The sequence below is a fragment of the Cebidichthys violaceus genome, unplaced genomic scaffold (genome assembly GCF_023349555.1).
Source record: "Cebidichthys violaceus isolate CVI_PGR_0920_01 unplaced genomic scaffold, fCebVio1.0.p SCAF_12, whole genome shotgun sequence".
In the NCBI taxonomy this organism is placed as follows: Eukaryota; Metazoa; Chordata; class Actinopteri; order Perciformes; family Stichaeidae; genus Cebidichthys; species Cebidichthys violaceus.
Window position 1 is genome coordinate 12,690,857 of NW_027176285.1, and position 17,115 is coordinate 12,707,971.

At 42.4% G+C, this 17,115-nt stretch overlaps 1 protein-coding gene across 2 annotated transcripts in view; it reads right to left on the minus strand.

Moving 5' to 3' along the window:
- Positions 1-254: 254 nt before the first annotated feature.
- Positions 255-17,115, minus strand: part of cwc27 (CWC27 spliceosome associated cyclophilin) — a 28,676-nt gene continuing 11,815 nt past the window's right edge. The window contains exons 11-14 of one of the 2 annotated variants that reach the window (XM_068706480.1): positions 10,313-10,416; positions 4,678-4,784; positions 4,492-4,598; positions 255-765 (exon numbers count right to left, since the gene is read on the minus strand). In XM_068706480.1, the coding sequence (XP_068562581.1) occupies positions 582-765; positions 4,492-4,598; positions 4,678-4,784; positions 10,313-10,416 (502 nt within the window). In that variant the 3' untranslated portion in view covers positions 255-581. Of the gene's footprint in view, positions 766-4,491; positions 4,599-4,677; positions 4,788-10,312; positions 10,417-17,115 lie in introns of both variants that reach the window. The other variant, XM_068706479.1, reaches the window with a different exon arrangement.

The following is a 17,115-nucleotide window of genomic DNA, read 5'->3' on the forward strand; positions in this document are numbered from 1 at the left end:
TAGGAAACACTACCACTTTAGTCCACAGGGGCCGCCAGAATCAACACTAAATAAAGTTCCTCGTAGTAACTTTAACTTGCATGTTTTAGCATTAAGGTCGTGGATAGTGGTGTTGTACTGGACTGCATTATATTCAGAGCTGTTTTTAATATTCTGCTCCCCTTCACGTATGTAAATGGAAGGGAAAAAACAGAAACACCTCAGTGTTCAGTGACTGGAACATTCATTTAAAATAAAAAAAGAACCGAGACAAATCTGTTTACAAATGCTATTTATTTAGAAGTTTAACGATCACATTTAGGCTCTGAACAACAGAAGCAGAAGAATAATGGCATAACAAACATTACATGTAATAATGGTGACCTGGGTCGTTACTATGACCGCGGTCTTGACCCCGATGAGTAACTGGACGTCGTCCGGCTGCAGCTGTTCCAGGCGAGGAAGCCTTTCCATCACAGATTAAAGGGATCGTATGGGTCAGCATCAGTCCAGATGTTGGAGGCCAGCAGACCGCTCAACCAAATGGGGTTTGAAGTGGTGGAAAAGTGGACACTCAGGATGCCGTTGGACCAGTTTTACGGTCACATATCTTGGGCAGGACCCAACGTCTTGGCCTTCTTCTCCTTCATGATCTTCTTGCTCTCCTCTCTCCTTCGTTTGTTGACGGGGTTTCGTGGGTCGTGGATCTCAAACGTGTCCTCGTCCTGCATGGTGGCATCCTTGACTTTTCTGCTTTGCTCATCAAACTGCAGAACATGGCCCATCCTAAATCAGACGGAGAGAAGTGGAGAGAGGCTCAGAGAGGATGCACTAAATCACCGCTCTGTGGAGCTTTGACCGAGAGACTCGTCTCTTTCTGCTTCTAGCAGTCTGATGACAAAAAAATAGGAATAAACATTTCTATTTCATTTCTTTGTAGTCGTTTTGTTTCACTTTGTGTATCTTTGAAGTTATGTTGTATCTCTATAGTTAGTTTGTAGTCTTTTTGTGTCTTTATGTTAAATTTGAGTCTCTTCCTGGTCGGTATGTGTCTCTTTGAGTAACATCTTTCAGGTGAAGGGTAGGGGGTCCCTGGGCTGGGCCCAGTTGGCCTTAAAGTAATCAATCCATGCATATATATCGAGAACAAACCCACAGAAAACTGCAGGTCCACTGCAACTCTCTTCTATTACGCCTTTTTTGTTTTATCAAATAACTTTTATTCTTATGTATTATACCTATCTTATTCTATTTAAGCTTGTTTTATTGTTCTATCCTCTTGGCTCTTTGACAGTTTTTAATTGTATTTATAATGTGGTGTGTTGCTTTTGATCCTTTAACATTGAATTGCCATGTTGCTAAAATGTGTTATATATAAATAAACTAGCCTTGCCTTGATACTGGTATTCTAATTATAGAAACACTTGTAGAATCAACAAGTGTCTTTGACAGAGGAGCTTGAAGCAGGTATCTGAATGAGTTCTCTCAGTACAAAGTGAAAGATGGAGTACTAGGGCTCGTATTTTTGAGACATCTTAGCGGTTCAGAAATCCAGAAAGAAAGCCGCGGTCCCCAGAGAACAGACGCTCATGTGTCTTTCATTTCCCGAGTCAGTTTCTCTTCCCCCGAAGAAAGATTAAAGAATCAGGACATTCCTCACAGGAGATATCGGTGTCGGGCACGTCACAGATAAAACACATTTTCTCCCACTTACACGATGTCTTCAGCTGCTGTTTGAATGCTATCAGTAAATCTAGACAACAAAGCAGGGCTGACTAATCAATCGGAAGGATCCATTCTGAGCCACGCAACCTTTCCATGTTGTCAAGCAGCTCCTCTTACATTCATGTCCGAGTGGAGAATCACTTATCAGAAATAACCCAAAAATGTTGGAATCTGTTCAGGAAAAAAACCCCTCTTTATTCATGCTAGCAGCAGCACGGCTCCAACGTCAATCTAAAATATCTCAACTTACACTGGATGGGTTGCCATTAAAACATCTTTCACAGACATTCATGGACCCCAGAGGATGAATCCTGATAACTTCATTATGTCAAAATGTCCAAATACCGGCAAAACTAATGACAATCCCATCAGCTTCAGCTGCACTTTGTGGTTTGTGCTATGTTAGCATGCTAATACGCTAAACTAAGAAACCAAGTAAACGTTAAAGCTGCTGAACATCAGCACGTTAGCATCGTCACTGTGAGCATATTAGCATGTATAGCTCAAAGCACCACTGTGCTTCAGTACAGCCTCACGGAGCTAAGAGCAACTGCCAGTTAACACCGTCAGAGCTGCTTACCAGATGGTCCAATCAGACGCCCTCCTCCCACATCTTTCTGAAATCCACAATCTGACATTCACACTCAATACACGCTGTTGATTGGCCGGTTGTGCCGAGTTAAGAAAGGGAGCCATGGTTTTAACAACCAAGTGCAACTAAACGGAAAATGTGCGCCTTTTTAAATCCACGTATTCTGGCCAGACAACATGTCACGCAAACCACTTCTTCTCTAGCGTAATCCGACCTTTTAGCTGAAGAGATTCGTGAGCATGCGAGGGTTCGCAGATGTAAAGTTTGTCATTAAAGGCTTGTGTGCGGACGTCCGTGTACCGCCATTTGAGACCAAGCTAAAGTTCTGACAGGTTTGTGTTCCGATCTACTGCAGCATGAACAGAACTATTCTTCTGTGGTTTTTGCAGCTGTCCGTTTGGGGGTATAATCGAGGCTTTAGTCTTCATTGAATACATTTAGCGGATGTTTTTAAAATATAAGAGATGCTAAGTTGCTATGATGTTAGCTGTTTTTTGGGGTATTTTTATTAGCTAGTTGACAGAAAAAGTGCTAGAGAGAATGAATGTCTTTGACGCTGAGTTATAACCGTCTCCATTTACTGCTGTTCATCTGACATCTTTATCTCTATTGATGTCCGTAGGCTAAGCTAACATGCATCAACATCACAGTAACCCCACCATAATGTTACGATCTTTAAACTGTCCCATTTTAAAGTTGATGAGCAACAGGTCTTTCTTATCTCCTTGAGGAAAAAAGAAATATTTACATGACCCGTGTGCTGTATATGTCTGGGTGTGTACATTGTGTGTCTCACTAAATGGAGAAAACTGTATTCTCTATTGCATATTTTAGAATATATACGTGTTGTCTGCTGTGTACAGCATGTGTGTCTGCTCTGGCTGTGCGCGTTAGCGTGTCTCTGCACTCTCTCCGGTGTTTCATTTGAAATCGGCAGGAGTTGTGACAGCTCATCTAGAATGTCCCGGCTAGACTCCGGCAGAACCCCCGAGGACTCCCGCTGCCTCTTGATAATTTGTCTAGCAGTCTCGGCGATGACAGCCCGCCGGCCGTTACGGCCTCACGGTCACACAGCTCCCGAGACGCCGAGGTGGGAAAACCCCCGGGGGTTTTAAAGGGGTGGGGGCTCATCAAAACCTGCTGCTGTAGCGACGCGACGCCACAGAAGCCTTTTCCTCAATTTATTTTTCTTTTTATGCCGAAGTAGAGGGTGGGAATCAAAGTACAGTACAGGAGGTACGACGACAGCAGCTCTAGTGGAGACCGAAGGGAGGAGGGAGAGTTTGTAGACACAGACACAGATGGAATAGTTTACCTCCTCTGGCCCAGACTTGACTTCCAATGTCTGACCTGTTGTAACCCACATTCTGTTCGCAGCGCTCTCAGAGTGGCACAGACTTCCCACTGGTGTTTTTCTAGGACTGCTATGCTACTGGCCCTGTCCCCCCCCCCCCCCCGCCATCCCCCTCCTCACCCATACCTGGCGGGGGCGACACAGTGAGGTGTCTACAGCTGGGAGAGGCTCCAAGGCTTCTCTCAAATTCATTAGGGCCTCCCCCAACACACACAAGACAGACTGCACTTCAAGGGGGCTTCTGGAGACTAATAGCAACTACAGATTTTGTTATTCTAAATCTCTCACACAGACACTTTGCTCAAATTCAAACACATGGTATTCATTTCAGATCCCCGACTCTCTCTGTGTGTAGTGAGGCTTTGAGATCTTTGGTGAAAAACAGAGTATGAGAGGAAAACACAGCGTCAGGGCTGATTTCCTGATGGACAATCTGGTGGCCACGGGTTGAAATCCCAACTTCAACAACTTGAACTTTCACACACATTTATCAGAACCCCCCCAAAGCAAGCTTTGGATCTTCATCATTCCTGGTACAAAGAAGGGTTTTCTGCATCCCTTTGACCATTTTAGTGTCTCATTTAGGCTGATCTTACTATTATAATAATAGTATTATTTTGCCAACTCTTACAATCCAGTGTTCACCACGAGGCTATCGATAGGAATAACACAAAAAAAGCCTTTTTGTGCCAAGTTGTCGCGCTCGAACTTCTCCCAACTTGCCAAACTGGTCCTTGAACTCCTCAGGATCTCTCAGGACTCTGATGTGGATCAAGACAACTCACACGGCAGCTACAAATAAATCCAGTTATACATCTGTAACGTCATCAGCCTCACTGACCATCCTTTGTCGTCGTCCTCTGCCAGCTCCTCCACGGCGTCCTCTGGAGCCTCCTCAGTGATGGCCGAAGACAGCTTGGACTTGAAGTTGTTGAGGAGGGCCAGCGTCTATCAAACAAAAAGATCAGACATCATTTAATACAAACAGGTTGACTTGACTGAGATGATGTGTATGTTCTTCTTCTACCTGTTGTTCTCTGGTTGAGCCTTTCTTCAGTTTTTGTCTGCGCTGCTCTTCGTACTTCTTTCGTCCCTCCAGATATTCAACCACGGCCTCGTTGGTCGGCTTTTCTTCTGCTGGAGCGACAAACAGAGACATCCACTACTGATTACTATTAACTCTTCACTCACTTGGTCTAAATCTTAGCCGGCTGTCGCAAAAAAAAGCAAATGCTCCTAAACGGGTCATCAAAAGAAAACAAAAACAAAGTCATCTTGAGCACACATAAATGCAATATTCTGCAACTAACATGAAGCTAAATATTTGAAGAACAATGTAATCGGTACAATTAAGAAGTTCCCTGATGTCATCATTTGGTGTGAAGAAATATCGCCGCTTCATAAACTCTCTGGAACTTGACAGATGAGGAGCTAAAAAAAATATGCAGAACACGATCAGAGAGAAGAAGATAAAAGCAAGTTGGTCACGCCGTTGCCTCATAGCGTACATGATCTGAGAACATAATATTATAAGAGAGGCAGCACAGAGCACAGCTCTCATCTCAGACTGACACGCTCTCTGCATGAATCCACACCGCTGCCAACCTTCACTAAGATGTAGAGGACCGAGGCCCCAACCTAGTCACCCCTCACTTTATCTCTCTCTCAGATGATCTAAACTCCGGCTGCTGCCTTCTACCCAAACCTTATGTAATTGATCTCCCCTGGGGGGAAACACAGACCCCTTTAATCCTCAGCAGAGACAGTACACATGAGCACATGTGCACCTCGTCCATCTGGTGAGAGGAGAAGCAAAAACAAAAAAGTCATAAAAAAGGGCTCATCTTTTTATTGATATGTTTGGTTGTAAAATGTTTAGAAAAAGAAACAAACTCTTTTAGGAGTTATGTGTAATATATTTTTCAAATTAATTTAATCAATAATTTAATTAAAGCTACTACAAGGAACTTTTATTTAGTGTTGATTCTGTTGGTCCCTGTGGACTAAAGTGGTAGTGTCTCTGAGCACCAGACTGCTCCCCTCAGTCCTGGTTCTGGTTCTCCCGTGCCTCCCTTCCCTCCAGCGGCTCCTCACAGTCACTTTAATCTGCAGCTATTCTTATAATGAATTAAGCGTTGGAAGTTGTTTTTAAGATAAAATTCTATATGTTATCTATCTGGTTCCAGCTTATTAAAGTGATGGTTTTCTTTTTCATAGTGCAGCTAAAATGTAAACCTGGACTCCACAGCAGACCGGTCTAACAAATGCAGACACAGAGAGTAAAAGTCCCGCCGCTGACGGGAATAACTTTCCACCAAACCGTCGTCCTCTGCAGGGCGAGTGAAGTCGCCTCTCGTCATGAACGAAAGCAGAGACAATCAGCATGACATCGGTGTCTCATGCAGTCATAATGTGCGTCTGTGAACCTCCCAGCGTAGACACACTGTGAAGTCCCGGAGCGGCAGACGGTGAGCACGGTCTGCTGGAGCGCCGTCTTTCCACGACAAAATGTGATGTCACGCACAACCCCCCCCCCCCCCCAAAACCCCCGGGACGGCATCACCTCACTGGCCAAGCGGTTCCCCTTCTTTACAAATAAATGATGTCACATTATAGAGCTCACTAAGATCTACCATTAAACACTAACGGAAGAAATGCAGCAACATAAAACACTCAAATACAGACACAGAAAAGCCTGTAGGAAGCCTACCTACACTAACAATATATTAATATGGTCTCAGTCTCTGCATAATGAAGGAAAGTCTCTTTACACTAAGCAGCTCTAAACAGTTGTTGAATAGGTTCAATCCCATTTCTTATTTATTTGAATGCTTGTTATAAAGAACTCAAATACATTGAGTTGACATGAAACTAAGTCTTAACCTTTAGATTTTTAAACCTTTATTAACAAATAAAATAATAACAAAATACTACGTGGTAGGTGTATTGAGATTGGGCCTTAATGAGCTTTAATGGTGCTATATTTCTTTTACTTTTGGACAGAGCTAGGCTAGCTGTTGCCCCCCGCTTCCAGTCTTTGTGCTAAGCTAAGCTAACTGGTTGCAGATTTATATTTCCTGGATAGATATGAGAGTGGTATTAAATATTAAAGTTAGTTAAATATGAATGAAGATGATAATAAAGTTAGATATTTGAAAAAGCAGAAATAAGTTCACCTCAGGATGAATGTAACAACAAAAGGCTCCGGGGCGTTTGGGTGGGTTATGATTTAAGAAAACGCTGCAATTATTCTCGTTTCTCTGAGCAGCAATCTCTGGAATTTCCCTGGAAATCAACGAGCAACACTTTCCCCCCCGGTCACCTCTCCTGCTCTGCCTCCCCCACGCTGCACGCTGACTGACGACGCCCCGAGGTCCTCACCCAGGAACACACATCAGCCTCTCCAGCTGTTGTCGCTAACTACCATCTTTGATTTTTTGATGGCCTTTCTAAACTACATTCCTCCCCTCTCTGGTCACCTGGGCTCCGGAGAACTACAAATCAAGCCTCCGATGTCGTAGCAACCGAAGGCTGTTGTGGATGACAAACGCCTCCTCTGGGGGACAAAAGGTTCCTCCGTTCTGTTAAACAATCAACGCTTTTAGTTTTTAAAGAGCTGTGAGACAACTTTACTGCTGACCATCAATCAAAAACACATCAAAAATGACCGTCAGTCAGCACCGACTATCCATCTTCAGTTATGCAACAGAAGGACTGTTTACATAAGAGGATGGTACAGATGTGTCCTGTAAACTCCAGAACACGCTAATCTTGATCACAGGTTTCAAATGTCACCCGTCAATATGCAACAGGCAGCAGTGAGTGTAATGAAGCACCGAGGGCAGACAGGCCCAACCTGCACAGCACTGAAGTGGGATAAAGACTGCTGCCACTTAATTTCGGGTGGGTACTGAATGGACAGTGGTTTCAGAATGGCTCTCTCTTATTCTTGGCTCTGGTACCCGGCGGTCATGCCAAGAAAGAGAAAACCAGACCACAGGAACATGCTCAAATTTATGTGATGAAAACTGAAGGGGGGGGGAATTCTGAAGAGACAATTCGCTTTTCACTCCAATCAACGTCATGCGTGCACATGCCAGCAGCCATCTGGGCTGGATGGTGGTGGACTGTAGAACTGTGAGGAGGTAGTCAAAAAAAAAAAAATCACATTTATAGAGTATTACAGGAAGAAAAATTAGACCATAGAAGTGTCTTCTGTGTGTTTATTATCAGACGGAATTAACAAGAAGGTAACTGCCTCAATATTTGTTTTAGCATGAACATATTACTTATTAAATTACTCGTTAAACCAGATAATTAAAAAGAACATTAACAGCTGTTAATGCTGACAAAAACTGTGCTGCAGAAGAAATGTATGCAATGATTTGTTCACCTCTGTGGTGCAACATCTGTCCGCTCTTCAAAAGCATTTTTCAAGTGCCACGAGACACTAAATTGGTAGTATCAACATTTTTATTATTTATTTCTAAGACTTTTTAGACTTCTTCCACTAAATGTGTCTCTTTGAGTGAGTGTGGGGAATATAGAGGAAGATCTTAAGTATCAAACAAGACTTTATTATTACTATAATATGTACAATAAAACTCTAACACTATTTTCTGTAGAGCTGAAACACCTTAATTAGTTGGTCGAGAGAAAATCAAACAACTTAGTAGAATCTATACAAACATAATTTAGTTTTTCTTTCGAGCCAAAACGTCAAGTATTGTTTTGTTCTGGCTTCTTAATTGTTTGACGAAACAATTTGGAGACGTCGTCTATGAGCTATTTTCTGATATTTTTTATTGACCAAATGACCGATCCGCTATTCAACAATAAAAACATAATTGTCAGTTGCGGCCCTAAAATCTTTCAGCTCCACATCTGAAAACCACAGTGATCGGTCTGAGGCCACCGCAGAGAGCTCAGAGCAGAAGGAGCAGAATGATTTAAGCTTTTCGGGGGGATGGACGTGTGTCAACGCGAGCCTTTAATGTGCGAGGCTTCTCCAGTGGGACGAGATAAAAAAAAACAAGCCTCTCTCTCTCTCCGCGGTGCTCCTCTGTGGCTGAGCTGAGCTTCGAGATTTACAGCATTCGAGCAGACACCCGTCTCCCCTGCAGTGGCCGTTGGCCCATGACATCCAGTGGAATTAACTTTCTCTTCCAACACAGAAACGTAATGAGGAACTCTTAAAAGAAACTCCTGCCTCTGGCTAAGCTGCCAGAGAAGCACAAAACAAAAAGGTCCCTGGCAGAGTAAGATAATGGAGGAGCTTAGGCTAGTTGCCACTTGGTATAACAATGCAGGGCTGTTACTGACTCGACGCTCCAGTTTATAACTGGATCTATTAAAGGAAGGCCTCTTTATGCTCAAGAGTGTTTATAGAAACAGCTTGACTCTATGCATATATCACTGAGAGCAACACATCTCAGTTCATCTTTGTATTAAAGTACAATAGAGTGCTGCAGGGATGACGCGCTTTTGTAGGCCGGCCGAGAAGTTAGCTTCTCACTGGTTCCCTCGACAAAAAGACAATGGGATTTTTCCTTTGAATTATAGCAGAAAATAAGCAAACAAACTTTGGTGATACTTAAACGTTTTATACAGCAGGATTACCTTTACAAATCACCAACATTTAAATGATTTTTTAAGCGTGAAAAGGAGCAAAAGCTATAAACAAACTACACCACGGTTACATGAGCGCGAATATACACAACTAGTCGGTGTGATGACATTGTCTAGTCTCACCGCTTTTTTTAAGACGCGTAAAAGCTTCAAAATTCACTAGTAGGGGTATTTACTGATGTATTTTATGTCGTAGAACAAAATGTTAAAATCTCTGAAGCTTGTGTTAACCACAAACCTTATTTAAAGCATCTACAGAAGAAGAAAAAACATTAAAAAACACGAGACGAGGAAACGAAAGTGCAAAAAATGCTGACTCATTTCTGGGTTTTTAGGACTCATTCCTGACATGCTGTGTTTGGTGCTCTTTCACCTAAAATTAACCAAATCAGCGGCGAGTCAGGAGTGGGCTCAGTGTCTGTGTTTAAAGAAATAAAACAGTCCGTTTTTGTGGAGACAAAAACAACGTTTGAGCAACAAAAGCTGGTGGTCTTCAGTAACTTTTGGCAGTTGGTAATCCCACAGTTCAGACCCCCCCCACGGACTATTTAGTTTAGTTGCACAACAATACACACTCAACCTCAAGCTAACCTCTGTGTCTATGCGGTTTTTGTAATTTTGAAAAATGTGTTTCAGCATCAGCAAAAAAAAACAACTAAATCCAAAGATTGACGGCATCATGACAGACTGCAGTGTGGTGAAGACTCACATCGGCCAAAGCTGCAAACTAACAAACACACAAAGAATTTTGATGTGCAACTACGGTGGCCACTCAACAATTTTCACCCATGCAATTTTGTGTGAGTTGGGGAGGGAGACACGTCTGCAACTAATTGACTAAATCAGAGGGTTGCCTTTCTTTAGTGTCCATTAGCAGAGAATGTAGCACGGACCACCCATTTAGAGAGCCCTCACTCAGAGTTCTTTATCAAGCACCTAGCTGTGGTGAGATACATGCACGGTTTATTATCAACCACCAATGAGCTCACAGTGTGAGTAACAGTAATCAACATCCATGAATCAAATCTTCTCACCCTCCTTGACTTCTTCTACTGCAGGTTTTGAGCCTTCTTCTTTCCGTTGCTTTATGGCCTGAAGTTCCTTCTTCAACTGTCGCGCCTCTTTCCTCAATTCATCACTGAGAGACGAGAAATTCAGTTAAAGGAGTTTAAACTCAACATATATGTAAAGGATTACAACCTGTAACAGACAAAACTGTTAAAGCAGACTTTTGGCTTTAGAAATCCGCTTTTGGTTGCCAAAACTGAAAATATGGTTGCCACTTTTAGTCACCTTATGTTTTGAGTAGTTGAGATATGATAGTTATATGTGTGATATGTGAAAATGTGACTTGTTTACACGTCATGTGTATATTGTACATACTTTGCAGTATAATTTTCTGTCGGGATACTTTGCCTCCCAAGACTTCACAGATTTCCTTTTTGTTTTTTGTTCTTTGTCCGTTGAATCGATTTGCACATTTGTTTGAGATGTTGACGGGTTCGTCACACCTTTCACCCAACAGTCAAACAACTTAATTTGCTTCGCCAGTGTCTCTAAAACAGAAGCCGCAAACGAGTAAATTGTCTTGAAGCTTTGTCTGGTAACAGCAATATTTAAATATCACTAAAGCAACAAAAAGTATTTACTTTTGGTTGCATGTTTTGCTGTACCTAATTTTTTATATGTAAAAATGTGGTTGTCACTGACTGCAATCAAAGGTCAAGAATTGGTTGCCAATTTCTCAAAATTGTTGGCAATGGCAACCTGGTAACCTTTACTGTCGAACCCGGCATACTCATCATTAAAATGAATTACTTCAAAAACCCTCCATGTTACTGGTCTTCGCAAACAAACATCAATTGTTCTGCCTCTCAGAATGTAACACTCATGGCTAATTATGTGGGTTTATAAAACAAAAACACTGTGTGCGAGTGACAGAAAGAAGAATGTGTAATAAAAGCTTTTGTTGCTCCAGTAAATTTGATGGAGCCTTAATAAAATAATTGTTCAGGCCCTCCGGGCTGCTGGAAAGCACCAGAAGGGTTGTTGAGGTCGAGCAGACGTAAGTGAAGAAAATGTTCAATGTGTTTCTTGTTTGAGATGAGTGATTGTGATTGTAGGACTCATTAAAGCTTTTTAACTGTCGAGAGAACATTCGACAGTGGTAATGAATACAGATCTGGCGTGGAGTATATTATTTATTTTAAATACATGCATGTGAAGGAAACTGCAACAAAACCTGCGTATAGTGCACAACATAATTTCAATGTTTCAAATCATACGCTGCTGTATGAGGCTTTAAAAAGTCAAACTTTTCTGTTTTTTACTCATTTGTATTAACTGTACAAGTGTAGAACTACAATGCATAGAAAATATTACTGTTCTACAAGTCACGAGTAAGTCTATAATCACGGCAGTTAAGTCCCAAGTCAAGGCTGTCAAGTCCCAAATCAAGTCTCCAGTCGAGACCAACAGGTCAGAGTAAAACCCCAAAAGTCCCAAGTCAAGACCGTCAAGTCTCTAGTCAAGACAAACAAGTCCCACCCCAGACCTCCAGCTGAGACCAACAGGTCCCACTTAATAACCAAATAGTCCCAAGTCTAGATAGTCAAGTCCCCAGTCATGATCAGCAATTTCAAAGTCAAGAACAAGTCCCAAATCAATTCCCAATTCAAGACCAACAAGTCCAAAATCAATTCCCAAGTCAAGACCAACAAGTCCAAAATCTAAAGTCAAGGAAAATAAGAGCGAAGCAAGCTGTCAAGACCAACAAGTCCCTAGTCAAGACTAACAGGTCCCTCGTCAAGTCAAGAAGTACAAATTTAAGTCCAAGTCAAGACCAAGGACAAGACCAATAACTCCCAAATCAAGTCAAAAGCCAAGACCCACAAGTCCCAATTGAAGTCAAGTCCAACATGTTTGGAGTCTTAAACAAGTCATGATGTGCCCTTTACTTAGGACCATTGTGTGATTTGAGTCCCACCCTCTGCCTACGCACTGAATACACATGTAAAGCAGAGCACAACCCTTTGGATTACAGCCATGTGATCTTACTGCCTGTTGTGTGCAATAAACTACACAAACTTCCTGCGATACGTGAAATACACAACTGTCACATGCTGTTAGTGGCAGAAGTAATGAAAGACTTCTACACTTCCTTTCCTCAAGTGGCACGACATTAAGTCTTACGGGCACTGCTCGTGTCCAGCCACCCTTATAAAAACTTTAACAGCTCGACAGAAGCAAGCCAAGGCACATCCTTGACTCAAGCGTCTCCTTTGGCAGGTGGCCCGAAGCCCAGCTCATCCAAGGCTAACTGCTAGAAGTCTGAACCAGGGCCAGCAAATGCTAATTATTGTTCCCTTTCACATGATTGAGGCTACTGCCAGTTGCAGAGCAGATATGTTATGTTAGGAAATGATAATATTTTTGCACTGCCTGACAGCTCTGTTTTTGTCCCATTCTCTTGCGGAGCCTCAAAGCACAGGTAAGCTGCTCAGTCTGGGCCCCTGGCCTAGAAACATGTGAGGCATCTCCAGACCAAACAATGGCTGCCTTTGTTTCTTACATCTGCTCCTCTGGACTGGCATTCATTTATATCCGTTTCTTTTATTTCATCCTTCTGTTTCTAGCTGTCCAAACACTCGCGTTACCTTTGTTTAAATCTCTGACATTGTCCGTGGCAAAGTATGGAAGCATCAAACCGACGTATATTTTAGCTGCGAGTGCCTCTGCAAATATTACCAGCTGTGGCCGACTCAATGTCGCGTCTCGCCCTCGTTAGCTTCCCCGCTGCTCCCGAGGACACACATGAGGAATCAGTCAGACATATAACAGTTGTTAGTCGTCTCTTTTCCAGAAGAAAAAAAGAAATGTTGCAGCTGAATCCAGACTAAGTGGTTGGCAGAGTCACGCCTGGCATGTGAGAGGAAGTCGCCTGCTCAGTTCTGTCTTGGCGCAACCACACAGACTCAGATGTGACAAACCAGAGGTGGGCCAGATAATATAATAATTCATACATAAACTAAGGCCAGTTTATCTTCAGATTAAAATGTGGAATTACTGCAGAAACTGTGCAGAAGGTACTTTAACTCTCGATGAGTTATGTTATCATGAATATTAAGACTGTTGTGAGGACTTCATATGACTGACTGTGTTGTCAGTTAGTCATTAAATTGAATACCATTTGATCGTATGCGAGATTCACCAGTGGTTGTACAAATTACAAAGTGGGAAGACTCATAAAACGACTCGGTCTTCTCCTTTGTTGGGTCTTAATCGACTATGATTTCTTCAATAGTTGTTTGTTATGCTTTGTTCATGCTGGATGACTTATTTGAAAGATACTTAAGAGCATTTCTCTTGTAAAAACACAATTTAAAGTGGTGCTTTTATGTTATTCTTTGTGGATAAACTCTGACAGATCTGTCTTTCAAGTCAAGTAATTGGTCAGTCAATAAAATCGTAAGAGTGTTAGTCGACTAAGAATGCTTTGGTCGAGGACAGCCCTCAAACGGCACATTTAAAAAAGAGAACAAAGTCAAAGCAGCAGAGACAAAGACATTCTTACTTTTAAGCTGCTCACACATGATCAGCATTAAAGCGTCAACGCTGGCCGTGCCATTGTTTTACTGAGAGAAGAGCGGTTTGAAATTTATTTCAACTTTGACCTTGGTTGATGCTGATTTTTCCAAGCTCAACCAATGAGATAACAGCTCTATGTGACGTAGCCACACTTTGGCTTTCTGCAAGGCAGCTTAAGTCCCGAGTGTGGGTCAAGCTCTGAAAATGATGGATCCTACACTTCCCATCATGCAACTTTCTCGTACAGACTTGTAGTCTCCAAGCTCATAGTCTCCAGAACCTCAGGCGACAATATACAATTGTTTTCACAGGCTGTGTAGTACACCATATGACTAGTAATCAGATATTTATGTGTAAAGAGTTCCCATTTAAGTGAGCTTTCAGGGTAACAGAAAGTAACTTACAGATGTACGATGAGGCCAGATATCTGCTGCCTGTTGTATTTATAGCAAACGCTGCAAAATGATGTAATGTGAAAAGAGAAATATTCTGAAGACCCATACTAGCAAAGAGGCCAAAAAAGGCATTAGCGAAGAGGTACAGTGGTCACCAGCAGATACATAATTCGATTGCTCACAAACTATGACCTCACAAATAACCTGAATATATTGCATTATATTGTGTATACTGTATATACAGGGGTTTAGTTTGATCCACTCCCTTTAAATATACAGTATATATACACTTTGTTTGATGCTCTACAGTTCAGAAAGGCCGTCTTGACGTGACTTGTGTGTGTTTTAGAGAAATTAACTAAACATGACTCAATGCTCCTACTTGAACTCAGTCCAGCCTCTTCTCCGGGACTGAGGGGTGAGGTTATTCTGCTCCAGTGAGGAGCACTTTGGACTGAGTGATCATTTTCTGCCTGCCTTGACATGCCGCCATGCGGAAAACAAGACACGTATCCAGGGCAACGGCCAAACAATCGGCTCCACATTCCCGGTGCCAATAAAGAGAAGGAGGCCAGAAAGGACGGGAAAAAGCCCCGGCAACACCTGTTAGGACACACCTTGGGGCTCAGCAAATTCCTCTCAACGCTCAGGTGGACGTTCATGCCAAATATGACGAGATTCCCTCAAGGTGTTCCTCAGATGGATGGACATGAGGTCACAGTAACGTGACATTTAGACCATCGAAATCTAATCATTTGGGCCAAATTTGAGGACATTTTCCTCCAATCGTTCCCGGGATAACGCTTTCGCGAGAAAGGACCGGACGGACGGACGTAATCCTGGATGGTGTTCCTCATTCTGAAATAGGAGTCTCATTAGCTCTTTGTAAGTTCAAACTTAGCCGAGTTAGAGCGCCAGTCTTTACTGAGTGTAGTTTTACTCATCACCACAAAAACTACCTCTTACTTCGAGAGAAGTTGTCACTAAATATTATCGCTATGCACTTAATTTCAGACCATATAAACTGAATGAATACCACTAACACTGCAGGGCTCTATAGTAAGAGTTGTCGGGTTGTCATTTGCAACCAATTCTTGGCCTTTGGCGGCCACTTAACATTTTTTCTGGACGTCTCTGTATGCGAGAGGGGATTCAGATGTCTGAGCAGAATCGAGACCGATTGGATGCCGTCTCTAGAAAGTAGAGGGACCCACAGTCCAAGACCTCAATGCTGAAGGGCCCCTTATTGGTGTTGTGGTGGTGAGAATCAGAAAGGTCCCGGAAACTAAAAATCGGATGTACAAGCAACCAGTGCTTTTATTCTTGAAGTTCCATTTTCATCATTAAGTTGATGTTTAGCTGCATAGTATTTGAAATACTCAAAATATAAGGTGACTATAAATGGCAACCACATTTTCAGTTTAGGCAACCAAAAGCTGATACTTTTCAAATGGTAGTGCTGAACTCCTGCTCTGGATTTCTCTCTGTATGAATATAGAACTGAAACAAAGCAACACCTACATTTAGGATGAATTAGCAGCCAGGTTTAATAAAAAGAATGGAGCTTAAAACTGTCAAACTGGGCAGTTTTGTTTCAGCTTGTGACGCTGCAGTGACTTCCTGTTTACACTGTTGATTGCTTTTGATCGGACGGCGCAACAGATGTTTGGAAGCAACCAATTTACTCAATATTTAAGTCTTAAAAAGGAATTTCCTCAAGTTTACATGGGGCCGCCTGATATAGAAAGTTAAAGATAGAGTAGTTTTAACATTCATTACTGGGGTTCAATGAAGAATAGTATTGAGTACAGGTGAATAGTAACACCTGAAGCATGAATGGGAGGATGGAATAAGAGGATTTGGAGGAGTTTGTGGAGCATCTGCCAGCAGGAGACGAGACTCTGATGGCCATTTAAAAAACATCAGGCCAAGCAGAGATCAGATGTCGTCATTAAATTAAAAAGAAAAGAGTTAAATGGGAAGAACTAGACACATTATGGCTCGTTTTATGTGAATCCCTTCTGGTCCCGGCGGCCCTCGTCTACCAGCTACTGTCACTCTTTCAGAAAACTCAAAATAGTGAAACCCAGAGAGCTGTGGATGATTAACTTTTCATAAAGAAAGCATATGAAGTGATTGGCAGCAGACCAAGAACCTCTCTGGTGATTCAGAACTTTGCGTTTAATACTCCAGCGTCTGGCAGGAGTCTGAGGCCGACACAGGAATTCGACAACCTTAAAAATAGTACAGCGATGACTGTACGGCTCATCAACCATTCTATCGTTTTCCAGAAATGTACAAGCAGGCGTACAGTGCTTGCCTTTTTTGGATTTTTTGGGGGGGATTCTCATTCTCCAACCTTCAAGGGACTTTTGAGAAATGTAATTACTGATAAAGTTGAATTGCTTTCGGGTGTAAATACAGCCACAGTGTGATTGCAACGAGTCCAATGTATATTTAAAAGTCAAACTTAAACACCCAAGGATGGCAGCTGCAGCAGCAGCAGCTTCTCCCTGCTATGGTGGACTCAACCCAGTCTGACGACTGAGCAAGTGATGTGGATGAATGTGCTGGAATAACAAGATGGCTGGGTGAACTCCCCTCGGGGGGGCACTCCACGGCTTGGTCAGAAGCCAAGGAGAACTGTGAGCTCGAGTGGAGGAATCCAACCTCAACACAGGAATTTGCATGACTTTGCAGAGCGATGTAGACCGACACATTACCCACCAAGTGGACCACGGGTCCTCTTTCAGAGCCTCGTAACCATTGACTAGATCCTTTGTCACGACGGAAGAAAGCACTGAATCTTTTCTTGACATTTAGTCCAGAATGGACTTTGCTGAATTCTCTATTCC